Consider the following 25,826-nt stretch of genomic DNA (forward strand, 5'->3'; position numbering starts at 1 on the left):
TATGTTTTGGCTTACCATCCTGCGACTCGACACTTTCAACGAACGTTTCTTCTGGAAGTTCGACGATTTCTGTTGTTTGCGTGTCTCCTTCCTCTGGTGACTTTTCTTCCGTTACGGTTACGGTTGTCACGGGTTCTTCGCCTTCATTTTCGACAGTGGTTATTTCTGTCACTTCCTGTTTCAAGCCCTTAGGCTTTTTGATAACGCGCTTTGTTGTTTTTACAGTTTTCGTGTCACCTTGTTCCGTAACGGTCTGAGTAACTTTGACCTCCTCGGGAGCCTCCTCGATAACTTGAGCATGGACTGGTTCGTATAAATCGTCTAAAGTGGTAAGTGTATCATCTGTGAATTCGTGTGTAGTGTGTACAGAGACGACAGGTGCTTTGTCATCTTCGTGTGTGGTTGTGATGTGTGTAGTGTCAACCCTAGGACCTACCTTCTTTTTGATTGTCCGTTTTGTGATTTTCTTTTGTTTAGACTTACCATCGGGTGATTTCATTTCTTCGATCGTCGATTCTTCAGGAAGTTCGACAATTTCTATCGGTTGTGACTCGATTTCTTCGGGCGACTTGTCTTCCGATACGGTGACAGTTGTGACAGGTTCTTCTCCGTCTTTTTCGACAGTTATTATCTCAGTAACTTCCTGTTTCGGACCCTTCGGTTTTTTGATCACACGCTTTGTTGTTTTTACAGTTTTGGTGTCACCTTGTTCCGTAACGGTCTGAGTAACTTTGACCTCCTCGGGAGCCTCCTCGATAACTTGAGCATGGACTGGTTCGTGTAAATCGTCTAAAGTGGTAAGTGTATCATCTGTGAATTCGTGTGTAGTGTGTACAGAGACGACAGGTGCTTTGTCATCTTCGTGTGTGGTTGTGATGTGTGTAGTGTCAACCCTAGGACCTACCTTCTTTTTGATAGTCCGTTTTGTGATTTTCTTTTGTTTAGACTTACCATCGGGTGATTTGATTTCTTCGATCGTCGATTCTTCAGGAAGTTCGACAATTTCTATCGGTTGTGACTCGACTTCTTCGGGCGACTTGTCTTCCGATACGGTGACAGTTGTGACAGGTTCTTCTCCGTCTTTTTCGACAGTTATTATCTCAGTAACTTCCTGTTTCGGACCCTTCTGTTTTTTGATCACGCGCTTTGTTGTTTTAACAGTCTTCTTGTCGCCTATTTTAGAAACAACTTCGGTTATTTTCACCTCTTCGGGAGCCTCTTCTATAATCCTAGCCTTTTCTGGTGTGAGTAAGTCTACGAGAGGTGTGACTGTATCATGAATGAGTTCCTCTGTTTTGTGTACGAAAGTGACGGGTGCTTCGTCGTCTTCTTGTTCAGTTACGATTTGTGTGGTTTCGAGTTTAGGACCTACCTTCTTTTTGATAGTGCGTTTTGTTGTTTTCCTATGTTTTGGCTTACCATCCTGCGACTCGACACTTTCAACGAACGTTTCTTCTGGAAGTTCGACGATTTCTGTTGTTTGCGTGTCTCCTTCCTCTGGTGACTTTTCTTCCGTTACGGTTACGGTTGTCACGGGTTCTTCGCCTTCATTTTCGACAGTGGTTATTTCTGTCACTTCCTGTTTCAAGCCCTTAGGCTTTTTGATAACGCGCTTTGTTGTTTTTACAGTTTTCGTGTCACCTTGTTCCGTAACGGTCTGAGTAACTTTGACCTCCTCGGGAGCCTCCTCGATAACTTGAGCATGGACTGGTTCGTGTAAATCGTCTAAAGTGGTAAGTGTATCATCTGTGAATTCGTGTGTAGTGTGTACAGAGACGACAGGTGCTTTGTCATCTTCGTGTGTGGTTGTGATGTGTGTAGTGTCAACCCTAGGACCTACCTTCTTTTTGATTGTCCGTTTTGTGATTTTCTTTTGTTTAGACTTACCATCGGGTGATTTGATTTCTTCGATCGTCGATTCTTCAGGAAGTTCGACAATTTCTATCGGTTGTGACTCGACTTCTTCGGGCGACTTGTCTTCCGATACGGTGACAGTTGTGACAGGTTCTTCTCCGTCTTTTTCGACAGTTATTATCTCAGTAACTTCCTGTTTCGGACCCTTCTGTTTTTTGATCACGCGCTTTGTTGTTTTAACAGTCTTCTTGTCGCCTATTTTAGAAACAACTTCGGTTACTTTCACCTCTTCGGGAGCCTCTTCTATAATCCTAGCCTTTTCTGGTGTGAGTAAGTCTACGAGAGGTGTGACTGTATCATGAATGAGTTCCTCTGTTTTGTGTACGAAAGTGACGGGTGTTTCATCGTCTTCTTGTTCAGTTACGATTTGTGTGGTTTCGAGTTTAGAACCTACCTTCTTTTTGATAGTGCGTTTTGTTGTTTTCCTATGTTTTGGCTTACCATCCTGCGACTCGACACTTTCAACGAACGTTTCTTCCGGAAGTTCGACGATTTCTGTTGTTTGCGTGTCTCCTTCCTCTGGTGACTTTTCTTCCGTTACGGTTACGGTTGTCACGGGTTCTTCGCCTTCATTTTCGACAGTGGTTATTTCTGTCACTTCCTGTTTCAAGCCCTTAGGCTTTTTGATAACGCGCTTTGTTGTTTTTACAGTTTTCGTGTCACCTTGTTCCGTAACGGTCTGAGTAACTTTGACCTCCTCGGGAGCCTCCTCGATAACTTGAGCATGGACTGGTTCGTGTAAATCGTCTAAAGTGGTAAGTGTATCATCTGTGAATTCGTGTGTAGTGTGTACAGAGACGACAGGTGCTTTGTCATCTTCGCGTGTGGTTGTGATGTGTGTAGTGTTAACCCTAGGACCTACCTTCTTTTTGATTGTCCGTTTTGTGATTTTCTTTTGTTTAGACTTACCATCGGGTGATTTGATTTCTTCGATCGTCGATTCTTCAGGAAGTTCGACAATTTCTATCGGTTGTGACTCGACTTCTTCGGGCGACTTGTCTTCCGATACGGTGACAGTTGTGACAGGTTCTTCTCCGTCTTTTTCGACAGTTATTATCTCAGTAACTTCCTGTTTCGGACCCTTCTGTTTTTTGATCACGCGCTTTGTTGTTTTAACAGTCTTCTTGTCGCCTATTTTAGAAACAACTTCGGTTACTTTCACCTCTTCGGGAGCCTCTTCTATAATCCTAGCCTTTTCTGGTGTGAGTAAGTCTACGAGAGGTGTGACTGTATCATGAATGAGTTCCTCTGTTTTGTGTACGAAAGTGACGGGTGCTTCGTCGTCTTCTTGTTCAGTTACGATTTGTGTGGTTTCGAGTTTAGGACCTACCTTCTTTTTGATAGTGCGTTTTGTTGTTTTCCTATGTTTTGGCTTACCATCCTGCGACTCGACACTTTCAACGAACGTTTCTTCCGGAAGTTCGACGATTTCTGTTGTTTGCGTGTCTCCTTCCTCTGGTGACTTTTCTTCCGTTACGGTTACGGTTGTCACGGGTTCTTCGCCTTCATTTTCGACAGTGGTTATTTCTGTCACTTCCTGTTTCAAGCCCTTAGGCTTTTTGATAACGCGCTTTGTTGTTTTTACAGTTTTCGTGTCACCTTGTTCCGTAACGGTCTCAGTAACATTGACCTCCTCGGGAGCCTCCTCGATAACTTGAGCATGGACTGGTTCGTGTAAATCGTCAAAAGTGGTAAGTGTATCATCTGTGAATTCGTGTGTAGTGTGTACAGAGACGACAGGTGCTTTGTCATCTTCGTGTGTGGTTGTGATGTGTGTAGTGTCAACCCTAGGACCTACCTTCTTTTTGATAGTCCGTTTTGTGATTTTCTTTTGTTTAGACTTACCATCGGGTGATTTGATTTCTTCGATCGTCGATTCTTCAGGAAGTTCGACAATTTCTATCGGTTGTGACTCGACTTCTTCGGGCGACTTGTCTTCCGATACGGTGACAGTTGTGACAGGTTCTTCTCCGTCTTTTTCGACAGTTATTATCTCAGTAACTTCCTGTTTCGGACCCTTCTGTTTTTTGATCACGCGCTTTGTTGTTTTAACAGTCTTCTTGTCGCCTATTTTAGAAACAACTTCGGTTACTTTCACCTCTTCGGGAGCCTCTTCTATAATCCTAGCCTTTTCTGGTGTGAGTAAGTCTACGAGAGGTGTGACTGTATCATGAATGAGTTCCTCTGTTTTGTGTACGAAAGTGACGGGTGTTTCGTCGTCTTCTTGTTCGGTTATGATTTGTGTGGTTTCGAGTGTAGGACCTACCTTCTTTTTGATAATACGTTTCGTTGTTTTCTTTTGTTTTGGCTTACCTTCCGGTGACTCGACACTTTCAACGAACGTTTCTTCCGGAAGTTCGACGATTTCTGTTGTTTGCGTGTCTCCTTCCTCTGGTGACTTTTCTTCCGTTACGGTTACGGTTGTCACGGGTTCTTCACCTTCATTTTCGACAGTGGTTATTTCTGTCACTTCCTGTTTCAAGCCCTTAGGCTTTTTGATAACGCGCTTTGTTGTTTTTACAGTTTTCGTGTCACCTTGTTCCGTAACGGTCTGAGTAACTTTGACCTCCTCGGGAGCCTCCTCGATAACTTGAGCATGGACTGGTTCGTGTAAATCGTCTAAAGTGGTAAGTGTATCGTCTGTGAATTCGTGTGTAGTGTGTACAGAGACGACAGGTGCTTTGTCATCTTCGTGTGTGGTTGTGATGTGTGTAGTGTCAACCCTAGGACCTACCTTCTTTTTGATAGTCCGTTTTGTGATTTTCTTTTGTTTAGACTTACCATCGGGTGATTTGATTTCTTCGATCGTCGATTCTTCAGGAAGTTCGACAATTTCTATCGGTTGTGACTCGACTTCTTCGGGCGACTTGTCTTCCGATACGGTGACAGTTGTGACAGGTTCTTCTCCGTCTTTTTCGACAGTTATTATCTCAGTAACTTCCTGTTTCGGACCCTTCTGTTTTTTGATCACGCGCTTTGTTGTTTTAACAGTCTTCTTGTCGCCTATTTTAGAAACAACTTCGGTTACTTTCACCTCTTCGGGAGCCTCTTCTATAATCCTAGCCTTTTCTGGTGTGAGTAAGTCTACGAGAGGTGTGACTGTATCATGAATGAGTTCCTCTGTTTTGTGTACGAAAGTGACGGGTGCTTCGTCGTCTTCTTGTTCAGTTACGATTTGTGTGGTTTCGAGTTTAGGACCTACCTTCTTTTTGATAGTGCGTTTTGTTGTTTTCCTATGTTTTGGCTTACCATCCTGCGACTCGACACTTTCAACGAACGTTTCTTCTGGAAGTTCGACGATTTCTGTTGTTTGCGTGTCTCCTTCCTCTGGTGACTTTTCTTCCGTTACGGTTACGGTTGTCACGGGTTCTTCGCCTTCATTTTCGACAGTGGTTATTTCTGTCACTTCCTGTTTCAAGCCCTTAGGCTTTTTGATAACGCGCTTTGTTGTTTTTACAGTTTTCGTGTCACCTTGTTCCGTAACGGTCTGAGTAACTTTGACCTCCTCGGGAGCCTCCTCGATAACTTGAGCATGGACTGGTTCGTGTAAATCGTCTAAAGTGGTAAGTGTATCGTCTGTGAATTCGTGTGTAGTGTGTACAGAGACGACAGGTGCTTTGTCATCTTCGTGTGTGGTTGTGATGTGTGTAGTGTCAACCCTAGGACCTACCTTCTTTTTGATAGTCCGTTTTGTGATTTTCTTTTGTTTAGACTTACCATCGGGTGATTTGATTTCTTCGATCGTCGATTCTTCAGGAAGTTCGACAATTTCTATCGGTTGTGACTCGACTTCTTCGGGCGACTTGTCTTCCGATACGGTGACAGTTGTGACAGGTTCTTCTCCGTCTTTTTCGACAGTTATTATCTCAGTAACTTCCTGTTTCGGACCCTTCTGTTTTTTGATCACGCGCTTTGTTGTTTTAACAGTCTTCTTGTCGCCTATTTTAGAAACAACTTCGGTTACTTTCACCTCTTCGGGAGCCTCTTCTATAATCCTAGCCTTTTCTGGTGTGAGTAAGTCTACGAGAGGTGTGACTGTATCATGAATGAGTTCCTCTGTTTTGTGTACGAAAGTGACGGGTGCTTCGTCGTCTTCTTGTTCAGTTACGATTTGTGTGGTTTCGAGTTTAGGACCTACCTTCTTTTTGATAGTGCGTTTTGTTGTTTTCCTATGTTTTGGCTTACCATCCTGCGACTCGACACTTTCAACGAACGTTTCTTCTGGAAGTTCGACGATTTCTGTTGTTTGCGTGTCTCCTTCCTCTGGTGACTTTTCTTCCGTTACGGTTACGGTTGTCACGGGTTCTTCGCCTTCATTTTCGACAGTGGTTATTTCTGTCACTTCCTGTTTCAAGCCCTTAGGCTTTTTGATAACGCGCTTTGTTGTTTTTACAGTTTTCGTGTCACCTTGTTCCGTAACGGTCTGAGTAACTTTGACCTCCTCGGGAGCCTCCTCGATAACTTGAGCATGGACTGGTTCGTGTAAATCGTCAAAAGTGGTAAGTGTATCATCTGTGAATTCGTGTGTAGTGTGTACAGAGACGACAGGTGCTTTGTCATCTTCGTGTGTGGTTGTGATGTGTGTAGTGTCAACCCTAGGACCTACCTTCTTTTTGATAGTCCGTTTTGTGATTTTCTTTTGTTTAGACTTACCATCGGGTGATTTGATTTCTTCGATCGTCGATTCTTCAGGAAGTTCGACAATTTCTATCGGTTGTGACTCGACTTCTTCGGGCGACTTGTCTTCCGATACGGTGACAGTTGTGACAGGTTCTTCTCCGTCTTTTTCGACAGTTATTATCTCAGTAACTTCCTGTTTCGGACCCTTCTGTTTTTTGATCACGCGCTTTGTTGTTTTAACAGTCTTCTTGTCGCCTATTTTAGAAACAACTTCGGTTACTTTCACCTCTTCGGGAGCCTCTTCTATAATCCTAGCCTTTTCTGGTGTGAGTAAGTCTACGAGAGGTGTGACTGTATCATGAATGAGTTCCTCTGTTTTGTGTACGAAAGTGACGGGTGCTTCGTCGTCTTCTTGTTCAGTTACGATTTGTGTGGTTTCGAGTTTAGGACCTACCTTCTTTTTGATAGTGCGTTTTGTTGTTTTCCTATGTTTTGGCTTACCATCCTGCGACTCGACACTTTCAACGAACGTTTCTTCTGGAAGTTCGACGATTTCTGTTGTTTGCGTGTCTCCTTCCTCTGGTGACTTTTCTTCCGTTACGGTTACGGTTGTCACGGGTTCTTCGCCTTCATTTTCGACAGTGGTTATTTCTGTCACTTCCTGTTTCAAGCCCTTAGGCTTTTTGATAACGCGCTTTGTTGTTTTTACAGTTTTCGTGTCACCTTGTTCCGTAACGGTCTCAGTAACTTTGACCTCCTCGGGAGCCTCCTCGATAACTTGAGCATGGACTGGTTCGTGTAAATCGTCTAAAGTGGTTAGTGTATCATCTGTAAATTCGTGTGTAGTGTGTACAGAGACGACAGGTGCTTTGTCATCTTCGTGTGTGGTTGTGATGTGTGTAGTGTCAACCCTAGGACCTACCTTCTTTTTGATAGTCCGTTTTGTGATTTTCTTTTGTTTAGACTTACCATCGGGTGATTTGATTTCTTCGATCGTCGATTCTTCAGGAAGTTCGACAATTTCTATCGGTTGTGACTCGACTTCTTCGGGCGACTTGTCTTCCGATACGGTGACAGTTGTGACAGGTTCTTCTCCGTCTTTTTCGACAGTTATTATCTCAGTAACTTCCTGTTTCGGACCCTTCTGTTTTTTGATCACGCGCTTTGTTGTTTTAACAGTCTTCTTGTCGCCTATTTTAGAAACAACTTCGGTTACTTTCACCTCTTCGGGAGCCTCTTCTATAATCCTAGCCTTTTCTGGTGTGAGTAAGTCTACGAGAGGTGTGACTGTATCATGAATGAGTTCCTCTGTTTTGTGTACGAAAGTGACGGGTGCTTCGTCGTCTTCTTGTTCAGTTACGATTTGTGTGGTTTCGAGTTTAGGACCTACCTTCTTTTTGATAGTGCGTTTTGTTGTTTTCCTATGTTTTGGCTTACCATCCTGCGACTCGACACTTTCAACGAACGTTTCTTCTGGAAGTTCGACGATTTCTGTTGTTTGCGTGTCTCCTTCCTCTGGTGACTTTTCTTCCGTTACGGTTACGGTTGTCACGGGTTCTTCGCCTTCATTTTCGACAGTGGTTATTTCTGTCACTTCCTGTTTCAAGCCCTTAGGCTTTTTGATAACGCGCTTTGTTGTTTTTACAGTTTTCATGTCACCTTGTTCCGTAACGGTCTCAGTAACTTTGACCTCCTCGGGAGCCTCCTCGATAACTTGAGCATGGACTGGTTCGTGTAAATCGTCTAAAGTGGTTAGTGTATCATCTGTGAATTCGTGTGTAGTGTGTACAGAGACGACAGGTGCTTTGTCATCTTCGTGTGTGGTTGTGATGTGTGTAAAGTCAACCCTAGGACCTACCCTCTTTTTGATAGTCCGTTTTGTGATTTTCTTTTGTTTAGACTTACCATCGGGTGATTTGATTTCTTCGATCGTCGATTCTTCAGGAAGTTCGACAATTTCTATCGGATGTGACTCGATTTCTTCGGGCGACTTGTCTTCCGATACGGTGACAGTTGTGACAGGTTCTTCTCCGTCTTTTTCGACAGTTATTATCTCAGTAACTTCCTGTTTCGGACCCTTCTGTTTTTTGATCACGCGCTTTGTTGTTTTAACAGTCTTCTTGTCGCCTTTTTTCGAAACAACTTCGGTTACTTTCACCTCTTCGGGAGCCTCTTCTATAATCCTAGCCTTTTCTGGTGTGAGTAAGTCTACGAGAGGTGTGAATGTATCATGAATGAGTTCCTCTGTTTTGTGTACGAAAGTGACGGGTGTTTCGTCGTCTTCTTGTTCGGTTATGATTTGTGTGGTTTCGAGTTTAGGACCTACCTTCTTTTTGATAATGCGTTTCGTTGTTTTCTTTTGTTTTGGCTTACCTTCCGGTGACTCGACACTTTCAACGAACGTTTCTTCCGGAAGTTCGACGATTTCTGTTGTTTGCGTGTCTCCTTCCTCTGGTGACTTTTCTTCCGTTACGGTTACGGTTGTCACGGGTTCTTCACCTTCATTTTCGACAGTGGTTATTTCTGTCACTTCCTGTTTCAAGCCCTTAGGCTTTTTGATAACGCGTTTTGTTGTTTTTACAGTTTTCGTGTCACCTTGTTCCGTAACGGTCTGAGTAACTTTGACCTCCTCGGGAGCCTCCTCGATAACTTGAGCATGGACTGGTTCGTGTAAATCGTCAAAAGTGGTAAGTGTATCATCTGTGAATTCGTGTGTAGTGTGTACAGAGACGACAGGTGCTTTGTCATCTTCGTGTGTGGTTGTGATGTGTGTAGTGTCAACCCTAGGACCTACCTTCTTTTTGATAGTCCGTTTTGTGATTTTCTTTTGTTTAGACTTACCATCGGGTGATTTCATTTCTTCGATCGTCGATTCTTCAGGAAGTTCGACAATTTCTATCGGTTGTGACTCGATTTCTTCGGGCGACTTGTCTTCCGATACGGTGACAGTTGTGACAGGTTCTTCTCCGTCTTTTTCGACAGTTATTATCTCAGTAACTTCCTGTTTCGGACCCTTCTGTTTTTTGATCACGCGCTTTGTTGTTTTAACAGTCTTCTTGTCGCCTATTTTCGAAACAACTTCGGTTACTTTCACCTCTTCGGGAGCCTCTTCTATAATCCTAGCCTTTTCTGATGTGAGTAAGTCTACGAGAGGTGTGACTGTATCATGAATGAGTTCCTCTGTTTTGTGTACGAAAGTGACGGGTGTTTCGTCGTCTTCTTGTTCGGTTATGATTTGTGTGGTTTCGAGTTTAGGACCTACCTTCTTTTTGATAATGCGTTTCGTTGTTTTCTTTTGTTTTGGCTTACCTTCCGGTGACTCGACACTTTCAACGAACGTTTCTTCCGGAAGTTCGACGATTTCTGTTGTTTGCGTGTCTCCTTCCTCTGGTGACTTTTCTTCCGTTACGGTTACGGTTGTCACGGGTTCTTCGCCTTCATTTTCGACAGTGGTTATTTCTGTCACTTCCTGTTTCAAGCCCTTAGGCTTTTTGATAACGCGCTTTGTTGTTTTTACAGTTTTCGTGTCACCTTGTTCCGTAACGGTCTCAGTAACTTTGACCTCCTCGGGAGCCTCCTCGATAACTTGAGCATGGACTGGTTCGTGTAAATCGTCAAAAGTGGTAAGTGTATCATCTGTGAATTCGTGTGTAGTGTGTACAGAGACGACAGGTGCTTTGTCATCTTCGTGTGTGGTTGTGATGAGTGTAGTGTCAACCCTAGGACCTACCTTCTTTTTGATAGTCCGTTTTGTGATTTTCTTTTGTTTAGACTTACCATCGGGTGATTTGATTTCTTCGATCGTCGATTCTTCAGGAAGTTCGACAATTTCTATCGGTTGTGACTCGACTTCTTCGGGCGACTTGTCTTCCGATACGGTGACAGTTGTGACAGGTTCTTCTCCGTCTTTTTCGACAGTTATTATCTCAGTAACTTCCTGTTTCGGACCCTTCTGTTTTTTGATCACGCGCTTTGTTGTTTTAACAGTCTTCTTGTCGCCTATTTTAGAAACAACTTCGGTTACTTTCACCTCTTCGGGAGCCTCTTCTATAATCCTAGCCTTTTCTGGTGTGAGTAAGTCTACGAGAGGTGTGACTGTATCATGAATGAGTTCCTCTGTTTTGTGTACGAAAGTGACGGGTGCTTCGTCGTCTTCTTGTTCAGTTACGATTTGTGTGGTTTCGAGTTTAGGACCTACCTTCTTTTTGATAGTGCGTTTTGTTGTTTTCCTATGTTTTGGCTTACCATCCTGCGACTCGACACTTTCAACGAACGTTTCTTCCGGAAGTTCGACGATTTCTGTTGTTTGCGTGTCTCCTTCCTCTGGTGACTTTTCTTCCGTTACGGTTACGGTTGTCACGGGTTCTTCGCCTTCATTTTCGACAGTGGTTATTTCTGTCACTTCCTGTTTCAAGCCCTTAGGCTTTTTGATAACGCGCTTTGTTGTTTTTACAGTTTTCGTGTCACCTTGTTCTGTAACGGTCTGAGTAACTTTGACCTCCTCGGGACCCTCCTCGATAACTTGAGCATGGACTGGTTCGTGTAAATCGTCTAAAGTGGTAAGTGTATCGTCTGTGAATTCGTGTGTAGTGTGTACAGAGATGACGGGTGCTTTGTCTTCTTCGTGTGTGGTTGTGATTTGTGTAGTGTCAACCCTAGGACCTACCTTCTTTTTGATAGTCCGTTTTGTGATTTTCTTTTGTTTAGACTTACCATCGGGTGATTTCATTTCTTCGATCGTCGATTCTTCAGGAAGTTCGACAATTTCTATCGGTTGTGACTCGATTTCTTCGGGCGACTTGTCTTCCGATACGGTGACAGTTGTGACAGGTTCTTCTCCGTCTTTTTCGACAGTTATTATCTCAGTAACTTCCTGTTTCGGACCCTTCTGTTTTTTGATCACGCGCTTTGTTGTTTTAACAGTCTTCTTGTCGCCTATTTTAGAAACAACTTCGGTTACTTTCACCTCTTCGGGAGCCTCTTCTATAATCCTAGCCTTTTCTGGTGTGAGTAAGTCTACGAGAGGAGTGACTGTATCATGAATGAGTTCCTCTGTTTTGTGTACGAAAGTGACGGGTGTTTCGTCGTCTTCTTGTTCGGTTATGATTTGTGTGATTTCGAGTTTAGGACCTACCTTCTTTTGGATAATGCGTTTCGTTGTTTTCTTTTGTTTTGGCTTACCTTCCGGTGACTCGACACTTTCAACGAACGTTTCTTCCGGAAGTTCGACGATTTCTGTTGTTTGCGTGTCTCCTTCCTCTGGTGACTTTTCTTCCGTTACGGTTACGGTTGTCACGGGTTCTTCACCTTCATTTTCGACAGTGGTTATTTCTGTCACTTCCTGTTTCAAGCCCTTAGGCTTTTTGATAACGCGCTTTGTTGTTTTTACAGTTTTCGTGTCACCTTGTTCCGTAACGGTCTGAGTAACTTTGACCTCCTCGGGAGCCTCCTCGATAACTTTAGCATGGACTGGTTCGTGTAAATCGTCTAAAGTGGTTAGTGTATCATCTGTGAATTCGTGTGTAGTGTGTACAGAGATGACGGGTGCTTTGTCTTCTTCGTGTGTGGTTGTGATTTGTGTAGTGTCAACCCTAGGACCTACCTTCTTTTTGATAGTCCGTTTTGTGATTTTCTTTTGTTTAGACTTACCATCGGGTGATTTCATTTCTTCGATCGTCGATTCTTCAGGAAGTTCGACAATTTCTATCGGTTGTGACTCGATTTCTTCGGGCGACTTGTCTTCCGATACGGTGACAGTTGTGACAGGTTCTTCTCCGTCTTTTTCGACAGTTATTATCTCAGTAACTTCCTGTTTCGGACCCTTCTGTTTTTTGATCACGCGCTTTGTTGTTTTAACAGTCTTCTTGTCGCCTATTTTCGAAACAACTTCGGTTACTTTCACCTCTTCGGGAGCCTCTTCTATAATCCTAGCCTTTTCTGGTGAGAGTAAGTCTACGACAGGTGTGACTGTATCATGAATGAGTTCCTCTGTTTTGTGTACGAAAGTGACGGGTGTTTTGTCATCTTCTTGTTCAGTAATGATTTGAGTAGTTTCTACCTTAGGGCCTACCTTCTTTTTGATGATGCGTTTGGTTATTTTCTTTTGCTTTGGCTTACCTTCAGGCGTTTCGACATCTTCAACCACTGTTTCCTCAGGAAGTTCGATAATTTCGACGGGTTTCGGTTGTTCTTCTTCCGGTGTCGTTTCTTCAGTTACGGACACCGTAGTAACTGGTTCCTCGTCTTCTTTTTCGACGGTTATTATTTCCGTTTTTTCTTGCTTTTTACCTTTTTGCTTTTTAATTACACGTTTCGTAGTCTTGACAGTTTTCGTTTCACCAGTTTCGGTCATAACGTGTGTCACTTTAACCTGCTCGGGAGCCTCCTCTATAACCTGTGCCGTATCTAGTGTAACAATGTCTTCTATAGGTGTAAGTGTGTCATCAGTGAGTTCCTCTGTTTTGTGTACAAATGTAATAGGTGTTTTGTCGTCTTCTTGTTCAGTAATGATTTGTGTAGTTTCGACCTTAGGACCTACCTTCTTTTTGATGATGCGTTTGGTTATTTTCTTTTGCTTTGGCTTACCTTCAGGCGTTTCGACATCTTCAACCACTGTTTCCTCAGGAAGTTCGATAATTTCGACGGGTTTCGGTTGTTCTTCTTCCGGTGTCGTTTCTTCAGTTACGGACACCGTAGTAACTGGTTCCTCGTCTTCTTTTTCGACGGTTATTATTTCCGTTTTTTCTTGCTTTTTACCTTTTTGCTTTTTAATTACACGTTTCGTAGTCTTGACAGTTTTCGTTTCACCAGTTTCGGTCATAACGTGTGTCACTTTAACCTGCTCGGGAGCCTCCTCTATAACCTGTGCCGTATCTAGTGTAACAATGTCTTCTAGAGGTGTAAGTGTGTCATCAGTGAGTTCCTCTGTTTTGTGTACAAATGTAATAGGTGTTTTGTCTTCTTCTTGTTCAGTAGTGATTTGTGTAGTTTCGACCTTAGGACCTACCTTTTTTTTTATGATGCGTTTGGTTATTTTCTTTTGCTTTGGCTTACCTTCAGGCGTTTCGACATCTTCAACAACTGTTTCCTCAGGAAGTTCGATAATTTCGACGGGTTTCGGTTCTTCTTCTTCCGGTGTCGTTTCTTCAGTTACGGACACCGTAGTAACTGGTTCCTCGTCTTCTTTTTCGACGGTTATTATTTCCGTTTTTTCCTGCTTTTTACCTTTTTGCTTTTTAATTACACGTTTCGTAGTCTTGACCGTTTTCGTTTCACCAGTTTCGGTCGTAACTTGTGTTACTTTAACTTGCTCGGGAGCCTCTTCTATAACCTGTGCCGACTCTAGTGTAACAATGTCTTCGAGAGGTGTAAGTGTGTCATCAGTGAGTTCCTCTGTTTTGTGTACAAATGTAATAGGTGTTTTGTTGTCTTCTTGTTCAGTAATGATTTGAGTAGTTTCTACCTTAGGGCCTACCTTCTTTTTGATGATGCGTTTGGTTATTTTCTTTTGCTTTGGCTTACCTTCAGGCGTTTCGACATCTTCAACCACTGTTTCCTCAGGAAGTTCGATAATTTCGACGGGTTTCGGTTGTTCTTCTTCCGGTGTCGTTTCTTCAGTTACGGACACCGTAGTAACTGGTTCCTCGTCTTCTTTTTCGACGGTTATTATTTCCGTTTTTTCCTGCTTTTTACCTTTTTGCTTTTTAATTACACGTTTCGTAGTCTTGACCGTTTTCGTTTCACCAGTTTCGGTCGTAACTTGTGTTACTTTAACTTGCTCGGGAGCCTCTTCTATAACCTGTGCCGACTCTAGTGTAACAATGTCTTCGAGAGGTGTAAGTGTGTCATCAGTGAGTTCCTCTGTTTTGTGTACAAATGTAATAGGTGTTTTGTTGTCTTCTTGTTCAGTAATGATTTGTGTAGTTTCTACCTTAGGGCCTACCTTCTTTTTGATGATGCGTTTGGTTATTTTCTTTTGCTTTGGCTTACCTTCAGGCGTTTCGACATCTTCAACAACTGTTTCCTCAGGAAGTTCGATAATTTCGACGGGTTTCGGTTGTTCTTCTTCCGGTGTCGTTTCTTCAGTTACGGACACCGTAGTAACTGGTTCCTCGTCTTCTTTTTCGACGGTTATTATTTCCGTTTTTTCTTGCTTTTTACCTTTTTGCTTTTTAATTACACGTTTCGTAGTCTTGACAGTTTTCGTTTCACCAGTTTCGGTCATAACGTGTGTCACTTTAACCTGCTCGGGAGCCTCCTCTATAACCTGTGCCGTATCTAGTGTAACAATGTCTTCTAGAGGTGTAAGTGTGTCATCAGTGAGTTCCTCTGTTTTGTGTACAAATGTAATAGGTGTTTTGTCGTCTTCTTGTTCAGTAATGATTTGTGTAGTTTCGACCTTAGGACCTACCTTTTTTTTGATGATGCGTTTGGTTATTTTCTTTTGCTTTGGCTTACCTTCAGGCGTTTCGACATCTTCAACAACTGTTTCCTCAGGAAGTTCGATAATTTCGACGGGTTTCGGTTCTTCTTCTTCCGGTGTCGTTTCTTCAGTTACGGACACCGTAGTAACTGGTTCCTCGTCTTCTTTTTCGACGGTTATTATTTCCGTTTTTTCCTGCTTTTTACCTTTTTGCTTTTTAATTACACGTTTCGTAGTCTTGACCGTTTTCGTTTCACCAGTTTCGGTCGTAACTTGTGTTACTTTAACTTGCTCGGGAGCCTCTTCTATAACCTGTGCCGACTCTAGTGTAACAATGTCTTCGAGAGGTGTAAGTGTGTCATCAGTGAGTTCCTCTGTTTTGTGTACAAATGTAATAGGTGTTTTGTTGTCTTCTTGTTCAGTAATGATTTGAGTAGTTTCTACCTTAGGGCCTACCTTCTTTTTGATGATGCGTTTGGTTATTTTCTTTTGCTTTGGCTTACCTTCAGGCGTTTCGACATCTTCAACCACTGTTTCCTCAGGAAGTTCGATAATTTCGACGGGTTTCGGTTGTTCTTCTTCCGGTGTCGTTTCTTCAGTTACGGACACCGTAGTAACTGGTTCCTCGTCTTCTTTTTCGACGGTTATTATTTCCGTTTTTTCCTGCTTTTTACCTTTTTGCTTTTTAATTACACGTTTCGTAGTCTTGACCGTTTTCGTTTCACCAGTTTCGGTCGTAACTTGTGTTACTTTAACTTGCTCGGGAGCCTCTTCTATAACCTGTGCCGACTCTAGTGTAACAATGTCTTCGAGAGGTGTAAGTGTGTCATCAGTGAGTTCCTCTGTTTTGTGTACAAATGTAATAGGTGTTTTGTTGTCTTCTTGTTCAGTAATGATTTGTGTAGTTTCTACCTTAGGGCCTACCTTCTTTTTGATGATGCGTTTGGTTATTTTCTTTTGCTTTGGCTTACCTTCAGGCGTTTCGACATCTTCAACAACTGTTTCCTCAGGAAGTTCGATAATTTCGACGGGTTTCGGTTGTTCTTCTTCCGGTGTCGTTTCTTCAGTTACGGACACCGTAGTTACTGGTTCCTCGTCTTCTTTTTCGACGGTTATTATTTCCGTTTTTTCTTGCTTTTTACCTTTTTGCTTTTTAATTACACGTTTCGTAGTCTTGACAGTTTTCGTTTCACCAGTTTCGGTCATAACGTGTGTCACTTTAACCTGCTCGGGAGCCTCCTCTATAACCTGTGCCGTATCTAGTGTAACAATGTCTTCTAGAGGTGTAAGTGTGTCATCAGTGAGTTCCTCTGTTTTGTGTACAAATGTAATAGGTGTTTTGTCGTCTTCTTGTTCAGTAATGATTTGTGTAGTTTCGACCTTAGGACCTACCTTTTTTTTGATGATGCGTTTGGTTATTTTCTTTTGCTTTGGCTTACCTTCAGGCGTTTCGACATCTTCAACAACTGTTTCCTCAGGAAGTTCGATAATTTTGACGGGTTTCGGTTCTTCTTCTTCCGGTGTCGTTTCTTCAGTTACGGACACCGTAGTAACTGGTTCCTCGTCTTCTTTTTCGACGGTTATTATTTCCGTTTTTTCCTGCTTTTTACCTTTTTGCTTTTTAATTACACGTTTCGTAGTCTTGACCGTTTTCGTTTCACCAGTTTCGGTCATAACGTGTGTCACTTTAACCTGCTCGGGAGCCTCCTCTATAACCTGTGCCGTATCTAGTGTAACAATGTCTTCTAGAGGTGAAAGTGTGTCATCAGTGAGTTCCTCTGTTTTGTGTACAAATGTAATAGGTGTTTTGTTGTCTTCTTGTTCAGTAATGATTTGTGTAGTTTCTACCTTAGGGCCTACCTTCTTTTTGATGATGCGTTTGGTTATTTTCTTTTGCTTTGGCTTACCTTCAGGCGTTTCGACATCTTCAACCACTGTTTCCTCAGGAAGTTCAATAATTTCGACGGGTTTCGGTTCTTCTTCTTCCGGTGTCGTTTCTTCAGTCACGGACACCGTAGTAACTGGTTCCTCGTCTTCTTTTTCGACGGTTATTATTTCCGTTTTTTCCTGCTTTTTACCTTTTTGCTTTTTAATTACACGTTTCGTAGTCTTGACAGTTTTCGTTTCACCAGTTTCGGTCATAACGTGTGTCACTTTAACCTGCTCGGGAGCCTCCTCTATAACCTGTGCCGTATCTAGTGTAACAATGTCTTCTAGAGGTGAAAGTGTGTCATCAGTGAGTTCCTCTGTCTTGTGTACAAATGTGATAGGTGTTTTGTCGTCTTCTTGTTCAGTTATGATTTGTGTAGTTTCGACCTTAGGACCTACCTTCTTTTTGATGATGCGTTTGGTTATTTTCTTTTGCTTTGGCTTACCTTCAGGCGTTTCGATATCTTCAACCACTGTTTCCTCAGGAAGTTCAATAATTTCGACGGGTTTCGATTCTTCTTCTTCCGGGGTCGTTTCTTCAGTCACGGACACCGTAGTAACTGGTTCCTCGTCTTCTTTTTCGACGGTTATTATTTCCGTTTTTTCCTGCGTTTTACCCTTTTGCTTTTTAATTACACGTTTCGTAGTCTTGACCGTTTTCGTTTCACCAGTTTCGGTCGTAACTTTTGTCACTTTAACTTGCTCGGGAGCCTCTTCTATAACCTGTGCCATCTCTGGTTTAACAATGTCTTCGAGAGGTGTAAGTGTGTCATCAGTGAGTTCCTCTGTTTTGTGTACAAATGTAATAGGTGTTTTGTTGTCTTCTTGTTCAGTAATGATTTGTGTAGTTTCTACCTTAGGGCCTACCTTCTTTTTGATGATGCGTTTAGTTATTTTCTTTTGCTTTGGCTTACCTTCAGGCGCTTCGACATCTTCAACTACTGTTTCCTCAGGAAGTTCAATAATTTCGACGGGTTTCGGTTCTTCTTCTTCCGGTGTCGTTTCTTCAGTTACGGACACCGTAGTAACTGGTTCCTCGTCTTCTTTTTCGACGGTTATTATTTCCGTTTTTTCCTGCGTTTTACCCTTTTGCTTTTTAATTACACGTTTCGTAGTCTTGACCGTTTTCGTTTCACCAGTTTCGGTCGTAACTTTTGTCACTTTGACTTGCTCGGGAGCCTCTTCTATAACCTGTGCCGTCTCTGGTTTAACAATGTCTTCGAGAGGTGTAAGTGTGTCATCAGTGAGTTCCTCTGTTTTGTGTACAAAAGTGACGGGTGTTTTGTCGTCTTCTTGTTCAGTTATGATTTGTGTAGTTTCGACCTTAGGACCTACCTTCTTTTTGATGATGCGTTTGGTTATTTTCTTTTGCTTTGGCTTACCTTCAGGCGTTTCGACATCTTCGACCACTGTTTCCTCAGGAAGTTCGATAATTTCGACGGGTTTCGGTTCTTCTTCTTCCGGTGTCGTTTCTTCAGTTACGGACACCATAGTAACTGGTTCCTCGTCTTCTTTTTCGACGGTTATTATTTCTGTTTTTTCCTGCTTTTTACCTTTTTGCTTTTTAATTACACGTTTCGTAGTCTTGACCGTTTTCGTTTCACCAGTTTCGGTCGTAACTTGTATCACTTTAACTTGCTCGGGAGCCTCTTCTATAACCTGTGCTGTCTCTGGTTTAACAATGTCTTTGAGAGGTATAAGTGTGTCATCAGTGAGTTCCTCTGTTTTGTGTACAAAAGTGACGGGTGTTTTGTCGTCTTCTTGTTCAGTTATGATTTGTGTAGTTTCGACCTTAGGGCCTACCTTCTTTTTGATGATGCGCTTGGTTATTTTCTTTTGCTTTGGCTTACCTTCAGGCGTTTCGACATCTTCGACCACTGTTTCCTCAGGAAGTTCGATAATTTCGACGGGTTTCGGTACTTCTTCTTCCGGTGTCGTTTCTTCAGTCACGGACACCGTAGTAACTGGTTCCTCGTCTTCTTTTTCGACGGTTATTATTTCCGTTTTTTCCTGCTTTTTACCTTTTTGCTTTTTAATTACACGTTTCGTAGTCTTGACCGTTTTCGTTTCACCAGTTTCGGTCGTAACTTGTGTTACTTTAACTTGCTCGGGAGCCTCTTCTATAACCTGTGCCGTCTCTGGTTTAACAATGTCTTCGAGAGGTATAAGTGTGTCATCAGTGAGTTCCTCTGTTTTGTGTACAAAAGTGACGGGTGTTTTGTCGTCTTCTTGTTCAGTTATGATTTGTGTAGTTTCGACCTTAGGGCCTACCTTCTTTTTGATGATGCGTTTGGTTATTTTCTTTTGCTTTGGCTTACCTTCAGGCGTTTCGACATCTTCAACCACCGTTTCCTCAGGAAGTTCGATAATTTCGAAGGGTTTCGATTCTTCTTCTTCCGGGGTCGTTTCTTCAGTCACGGACACCGTAGTAACTGGTTCCTCGTCTTCTTTTTCGACAGTTATTATTTCCGTTTTTTCCTGCTTTTTACCTTTTTGCTTTTTAATTACACGTTTCGTAGTCTTGACCGTTTTCGTTTCACCAGTTTCGGTCGTAACTTGTGTTACTTTAACTTGCTCGGGAGCCTCTTCTATAACCTGTGCCGTCTCTGGTTTAACAATGTCTTCGAGAGGTATAAGTGTGTCATCAGTTAGTTCCTCTGTTTTGTGTACAAAAGTGACGGGTGTTTTGTCGTCTTCTTGTTCAGTAATGATTTGTGTAGTTTCGACCTTAGGACCTACCTTCTTTTTGATGATGCGTTTGGTTATTTTCTTTTGCTTTGGCTTACCTTCAGGCGTTTCGACATCTTCGACCACTGTTTCCTCAGGAAGTTCTATAATTTCGACGGGTTTCGATTCTTCTTCTTCCGGGGTCGTTTCTTCAGTCACGGACACCGTAGTAACTGGTTCCTCGTCTTCTTTTTCGACGGTTATTATTTCCGTTTTTTCCTGCTTTTTACCTTTTTGCTTTTTAATTACACGTTTCGTAGTCTTGACCGTCTTCGTTTCACCAGTTTCGGTCGTAACTTGTGTCACTTTAACCTGATCGGGAGTCTCTTCTATAACTTGTGCCGTCTCTGGTTTAATTATGTCTTCGAGAGGTGTAAGTGTGTCATCAGTGAGTTCCTCTGTTTTGTGTATAAATGTGACTGGTGTTTTGTCGTCTTCTTGTTCAGTAATGATTTGTGTAGTTTCGACCTTAGAGCCTACCTTCTTTTTAATGATGCGTTTGGTTATTTTCTTTTGCTTTGGCTTACCTTCAGGCGTTTCGACATCTTCAACCACCGTTTCCTCAGGAAGTTCAATAATTTCGAGGGGTTTCGATTCTTCTTCTTCCGGGGTCGTTTCTTCAGTCACGGACACCGTAGTAACTGGTTCCTCGTCTTCTTTTTCGACGGTTATTATTTCCGTTTTTTCCTGCTTTTTACCTTTTTGCTTTTTAATTACACGTTTCGTAGTCTTGACCGTTTTCGTTTCACCAGTTTCGGTCGTAACTTGTGTTACTTTAACTTGCTCGGGAGCCTCTTCTATAACCTGTGCCGTCTCTGGTTTAACAATGTCTTCGAGAGGTATAAGTGTGTCATCAGTTAGTTCCTCTGTTTTGTGTACAAAAGTGACGGGTGTTTTGTCGTCTTCTTGTTCAGTAATGATTTGTGTAGTTTCGACCTTAGGACCTACCTTCTTTTTGATGATGCGTTTGGTTATTTTCTTTTGCTTTGGCTTACCTTCAGGCGTTTCGACATCTTCAACCACCGTTTCCTCAGGAAGTTCAATAATTTCGACGGGTTTCGATTCTTCTTCTTCCGGGGTCGTTTCTTCAGTCACGGACACCGTAGTAACTGGTTCCTCGTCTTCTTTTTCGACGGTTATTATTTCCGTTTTTTCCTGCTTTTTACCTTTTTGCTTTTTAATTACACGTTTCGTAGTCTTGACCGTTTTCGTTTCACCAGTTTCGGTCGTAGCTTGTGTTACTTTAACTTGCTCGGGAGCCTCTTCTATAACCTGTGCCGTATCTAGTGTAACAATGTCTTCGAGAGGTATAAGTGTGTCATCAGTTAGTTCCTCTGTTTTGTGTACAAAAGTGACGGGTGTTTTGTCGTCTTCTTGTTCAGTAATGATTTGTGTAGTTTCGACCTTAGGACCTACCTTCTTTTTGATGATGCGTTTGGTTATTTTCTTTTGCTTTGGCTTACCTTCAGGCGTTTCGACATCTTCAACCACTGTTTCCTCAGGAAGTTCTATAACTTCGACGGGTTTCGATTCTTCTTCTTCCGGGGTCGTTTCTTCAGTCACGGACACCGTAGTAACTGGTTCCTCGTCTTCTTTTTCGACGGTTATTATTTCCGTTTTTTCCTGCGTTTTACCCTTTTGCTTTTTAATTACACGTTTCGTAGTCTTGACCGTTTTCGTTTCACCAGTTTCGGTCGTAACTTTTGTCACTTTAACTTGCTCGGGAGCCTCTTCTATAACCTGTGCCGTCTCTGGTTTAACAATGTCTTCGAGAGGTGTAAGTGTGTCATCAGTGAGTTCCTCTGTTTTGTGTACAAAAGTGACGGGTGTTTTGTCGTCTTCTTGTTCAGTTATGATTTGTGTAGTTTCGACCTTAGGGCCTACCTTCTTTTTGATGATGCGTTTGGTTATTTTCTTTTGCTTTGGCTTACCTTCAGGCGTTTCGACATCTTCAACCACCGTTTCCTCAGGAAGTTCGATAATTTCGACGGGTTTCGATTCTTCTTCTTCCGGGGTCGTTTCTTCAGTCACGGACACCGTAGTAACTGGTTCCTCGTCTTCTTTTTCGACGGTTATTATTTCCGTTTTTTCCTGCTTTTTACCTTTTTGCTTTTTAATTACACGTTTCGTAGTCTTGACCGTTTTCGTTTCACCAAGTTCGGTCGTAACTTGTGTTACTTTAACTTGCTCGGGAGCCTCTTCTATAACCTGTGCCGTCTCTGGTTTAACAATGTCTTCGAGAGGTCTAAGTGTGTCATCAGTGAGTTCCTCTGTTTTGTGTACAAAAGTGACGGGTGTTTTGTCGTCTTCTTGTTCAGTAATGATTTGGGTAGTTTCGACCATAGATCCTACCTTCTTTTTAATGATGCGTTTGGTTATTTTCTTTTGCTTTAGCTTACCTTCAGGCGTTTCGACATCTTCAACCACCGTTTCCTCAGGAAGTTCAATAATTTCGACGGGTTTCGGTTCTTCTTCTTCCGGTGTCGTTTCTTCAGTCACGGACACCGTAGTCACTGGTTCCTCGTCTTCTTTTTCGACGGTTATTATTTCCGTTTTTTCCTGCTTTTTACCTTTTTGCTTTTTAATTACACGTTTAGTGGTTTTGACCGTCTTCGTTTCACCAGTTTCGGTCGTAACTTGTGTTACTTTAACTTGCTCGGGAGCCTCTTCTATAACCTGTGCCGTCTCTGGTTTAACAATGCCTTCGAGAGGTGTAAGTGTGTCATCAGTGAGTTCTTCTGTTTTGTGTACAAAAGTGACGGGTGTTTTGTCGTCTTCTTGTTCAGTTATGATTTGTGTAGTTTCGACCTTAGGGCCTACCTTCTTTTTGATGATGCGTTTGGTTATTTTCTTTTGCTTTGGCTTACCTTCAGGCGATTCGACATCTTCAACCACCGTTTCCTCAGGAAGTTCAATTATTTCGACGGGTTTCGATTCTTCTTCTTCCGGGGTCGTTTCTTCAGTTACGGACACCGTAGTAACTGGTTCCTCGTCTTCTTTTTCGACGGTTATTATTTCCGTTTTTTCTTGCTTTTTACCTTTTTGCTTTTTAATTACACGTTTAGTGGTTTTGACCGTCTTCGTTTCACCAGTTTCGGTCGTAACTTGTGTTACTTTAACTTGCTCGGGAGCCTCTTCTATAACCTGTGCCGTCTCTGGTTTAACAATGCCTTCGAGAGGTGTAAGTGTGTCATCAGTGAGTTCTTCTGTTTTGTGTACAAAAGTGACGGGTGTTTTGTCGTCTTCTTGTTCAGTTATGATTTGTGTAGTTTCGACCTTAGGGCCTACCTTCTTTTTGATGATGCGTTTGGTTATTTTCTTTTGCTTTGGCTTACCTTCAGGCGTTTCGACATCTTCAACCACCGTTTCCTCAGGAAGTTCAATTATTTCGACGGGTTTCGATTCTTTTTCTTCCGGGGTCGTTTCTTCAGTTACGGACACCGTAGTAACTGGTTCCTCGTCTTCTTTTTCGACGGTTATTATTTCCGTTTTTTCTTGCTTTTTACCTTTTTGCTTTTTAATTACACGTTTCGTAGTCTTGACCGTCTTCGTTTCACCAGTTTCGGTCGTAACTTGTGTCACTTTAACTTGCTCGGGAGTATCTTCTATAACTTGTGCCGTCTCTGGTTTAACAATGTCTTCGAGAGGTGTAAGTGTGTCATCAGTGAGTTCCTCTGTTTTGTGTATAAATGTGACTGGTGTTTTGTCGTCTTCTTGTTCAGTTATGATTTGTGTAGTTTCGACCTTAGAGCCTACCTTCTTTTTAATGATGCGTTTGGTTATTTTCTTTTGCTTTGGCTTACCTTCAGGCGTTTCGACATCTTCAACCACCGTTTCCTCAGGAAGTTCAATAATTTCGACGGGTTTCGATTCTTCTTCTTCCGGGGTCGTTTCTTCAGTTACGGACACCGTAGTTACTGGTTCCTCGTCATCTTTTTCGACGGTTATTATTTCAGTTCTTTCCTGCTTTTTCCCTCTTTGCTTTTTAATTACACGTTTCGTAGTCTTGACCGTCTTCGTTTCACCAGTTTCGGTCGTAACTTGTGTCACTTTAACTTGCTCGGGAGTATCTTCTATAACTTGTGCCGTCTCTGGTTTAACAATGTCTTCGAGAGGTGTAAGTGTGTCATCAGTGAGTTCCTCTGTTTTGTGTATAAATGTGACTGGTGTTTTGTCGTCTTCTTGTTCAGTTATGATTTGTGTAGTTTCGACCTTAGAGCCTACCTTCTTTTTAATGATGCGTTTGGTTATTTTCTTTTGCTTTGGCTTACCTTCAGGCGTTTCGACATCTTCAACCACCGTTTCCTCAGGTAGTTCAATAATTTCGACGGGTTTCAATTCTTCTTCTTCCGGGGTCGTTTCTTCAGTCACGGTCACCGTAGTAACTGGTTCCTCGTCTTCTTTTTTGACGGTTATTATTTCAGTTCTTTCCTGCTTTTTCCGTTTTTGCTGTTTGATCACGCGCTTTGTTGTCTCGATAGTTTCTTTTGTTTCTTTATCCGATTTTCCTTGTGTTAATTTTACTTCTTCATTAGATTTTTCAGTGATATTCGAATTTTCTGGTACGAATATGTCTTCGACAGGTGTTGGGACATTATCATTTATTATTTCGTGGGTTTTAAGAACCGGAATATTATGTGATTTTTTAGATACACGCGTATCTTCATCAAACATCTCTTCAATAAAAACTTGAGTTGGTAGTTTTGGCAGGCTGATGTGATCGTCTGGTAATTCGACTGTACTTTGGTCTGTGCAGTTCTCATTAATATATTCTTCACCATGATATTCCTCAATCTTTACATCATGTGCCATTTGAATATTATTAAGTTTGTCAAATTCGTCATCTATTGTTTCTTCTATAACGACGTCGCCTTCTTCATTGTTAATATCATTTGATTTTCGTTTTTTTCTTAGTATCGTTCGCTTTGTTTTTATTTGTATAGGTTCTTTATTTCCTTGCGCTTGCATAAATTTTGTTACAATTTCTTCCGATTCTTCTACGTCAGATGATTTAGGTGATAGAGAATGTAGATGTGTTTTATCTGGAATTAAGTCATTGGCATCTACAGTATTTCATTTATACTTTGTATTATTTTTTATTTTTTTACACAAAATACTTTTCCCAAAAAATTTTTTTGTTGTAGTTGTAGATTTCATTTGATATTGCTTAGTATCTGGCATGGTTTGAAATAAGAAAAAACAAAATGAACTTAAACACACAGATTATGTACTCTGAATTCAGTTTCTTGGCCTCAATGTTAACATGAATCTTATATTAAAATCTAATTCGTTCAATTTAAATCTAGTCTATGTTCAAAAATTAAAAATAGAAAGTACACCTAGATAGAAAAAATTAAGACAAATTGATTAAAGTCAGCTTATACCTTGTATGAAACTTATACGTTTTTTATTAATTTATTATTAAAATATTTTTTTAATTATACTGTATAAAATTACAATATACATGAATTCCATAAAATGAAAGCTTAATGCGAAGTACAATTCTCTACATATCAAAATTGATCCTTAAAATATATTTAAGGATCAATTTTGATAAAATAAGCTAATTATAACATGACAGTTTCATTAAAGTAAATTAACCATGGTTATATAAAATTTTACAATCTTCGTAATAGACTATTTGCAAGGTCAAAATGCTATGAATTCTTCTTCAACTTTCGTAGCAATAAATATGTAGTTGTGTTTTCAGTAAAATATATGTTTACTACATTCATTTAATTTATTTTTAACTTGAATTAAATGAGACATTGAGCCACATATGACTTTCAAAACATTAATACCATTAAAAAAAATATTAGGAAACTAATTTGAATTACACATTATGACCATAATTAAATATATATAATTTTTATAATGTTATGTAGACTTTAAACCCCGTCGGATTACAATCCAGCTAACGGCTCTTTTAGAAGTAAGATATATATATGTGCACATTGAGATATGAGTCATAAGAAGTGTATAATATTTAATGAAATAATCAAAGAAGATTACATATTATATAAATAATCAGTACAGTCTCACCTCATTAGACCTTCTAAACCTAAAAATGTTGACATAACGGATACATAAATGTCTTAAAATGACTTCAAGCAAGTCAGAATAGTAAAGTACACAAGCAAAGATAATGTAGGTTTTGAATTAATATTATTTAAAGGAACCTTACTCATGTGTTGCAATAGTAGTAACGCTAATT

The 25,826-nt window shown here is 41.3% G+C and overlaps 1 protein-coding gene across 1 annotated transcript in view; it reads right to left on the reverse strand.

Annotated features, from left to right (window-relative positions):
• LOC125076215 (titin) overlaps positions 1-25,826 on the reverse strand; it is a 100,837-nt gene that overhangs the window by 19,443 nt on the left and 55,568 nt on the right. Inside the window, exons 34-35 of the mRNA XM_047688275.1 lie at positions 8,393-24,654; positions 437-7,924 (exon numbers count right to left, since the gene is read on the reverse strand). Coding sequence (XP_047544231.1) covers positions 437-7,924; positions 8,393-24,654 — 23,750 coding nt within the window. The remainder of the gene's footprint in view (positions 1-436; positions 7,925-8,392; positions 24,655-25,826) is intronic.

This window comes from Vanessa atalanta, chromosome Z (assembly GCF_905147765.1).
Source record: "Vanessa atalanta chromosome Z, ilVanAtal1.2, whole genome shotgun sequence".
Classification (NCBI taxonomy): Eukaryota; Metazoa; Arthropoda; class Insecta; order Lepidoptera; family Nymphalidae; genus Vanessa; species Vanessa atalanta.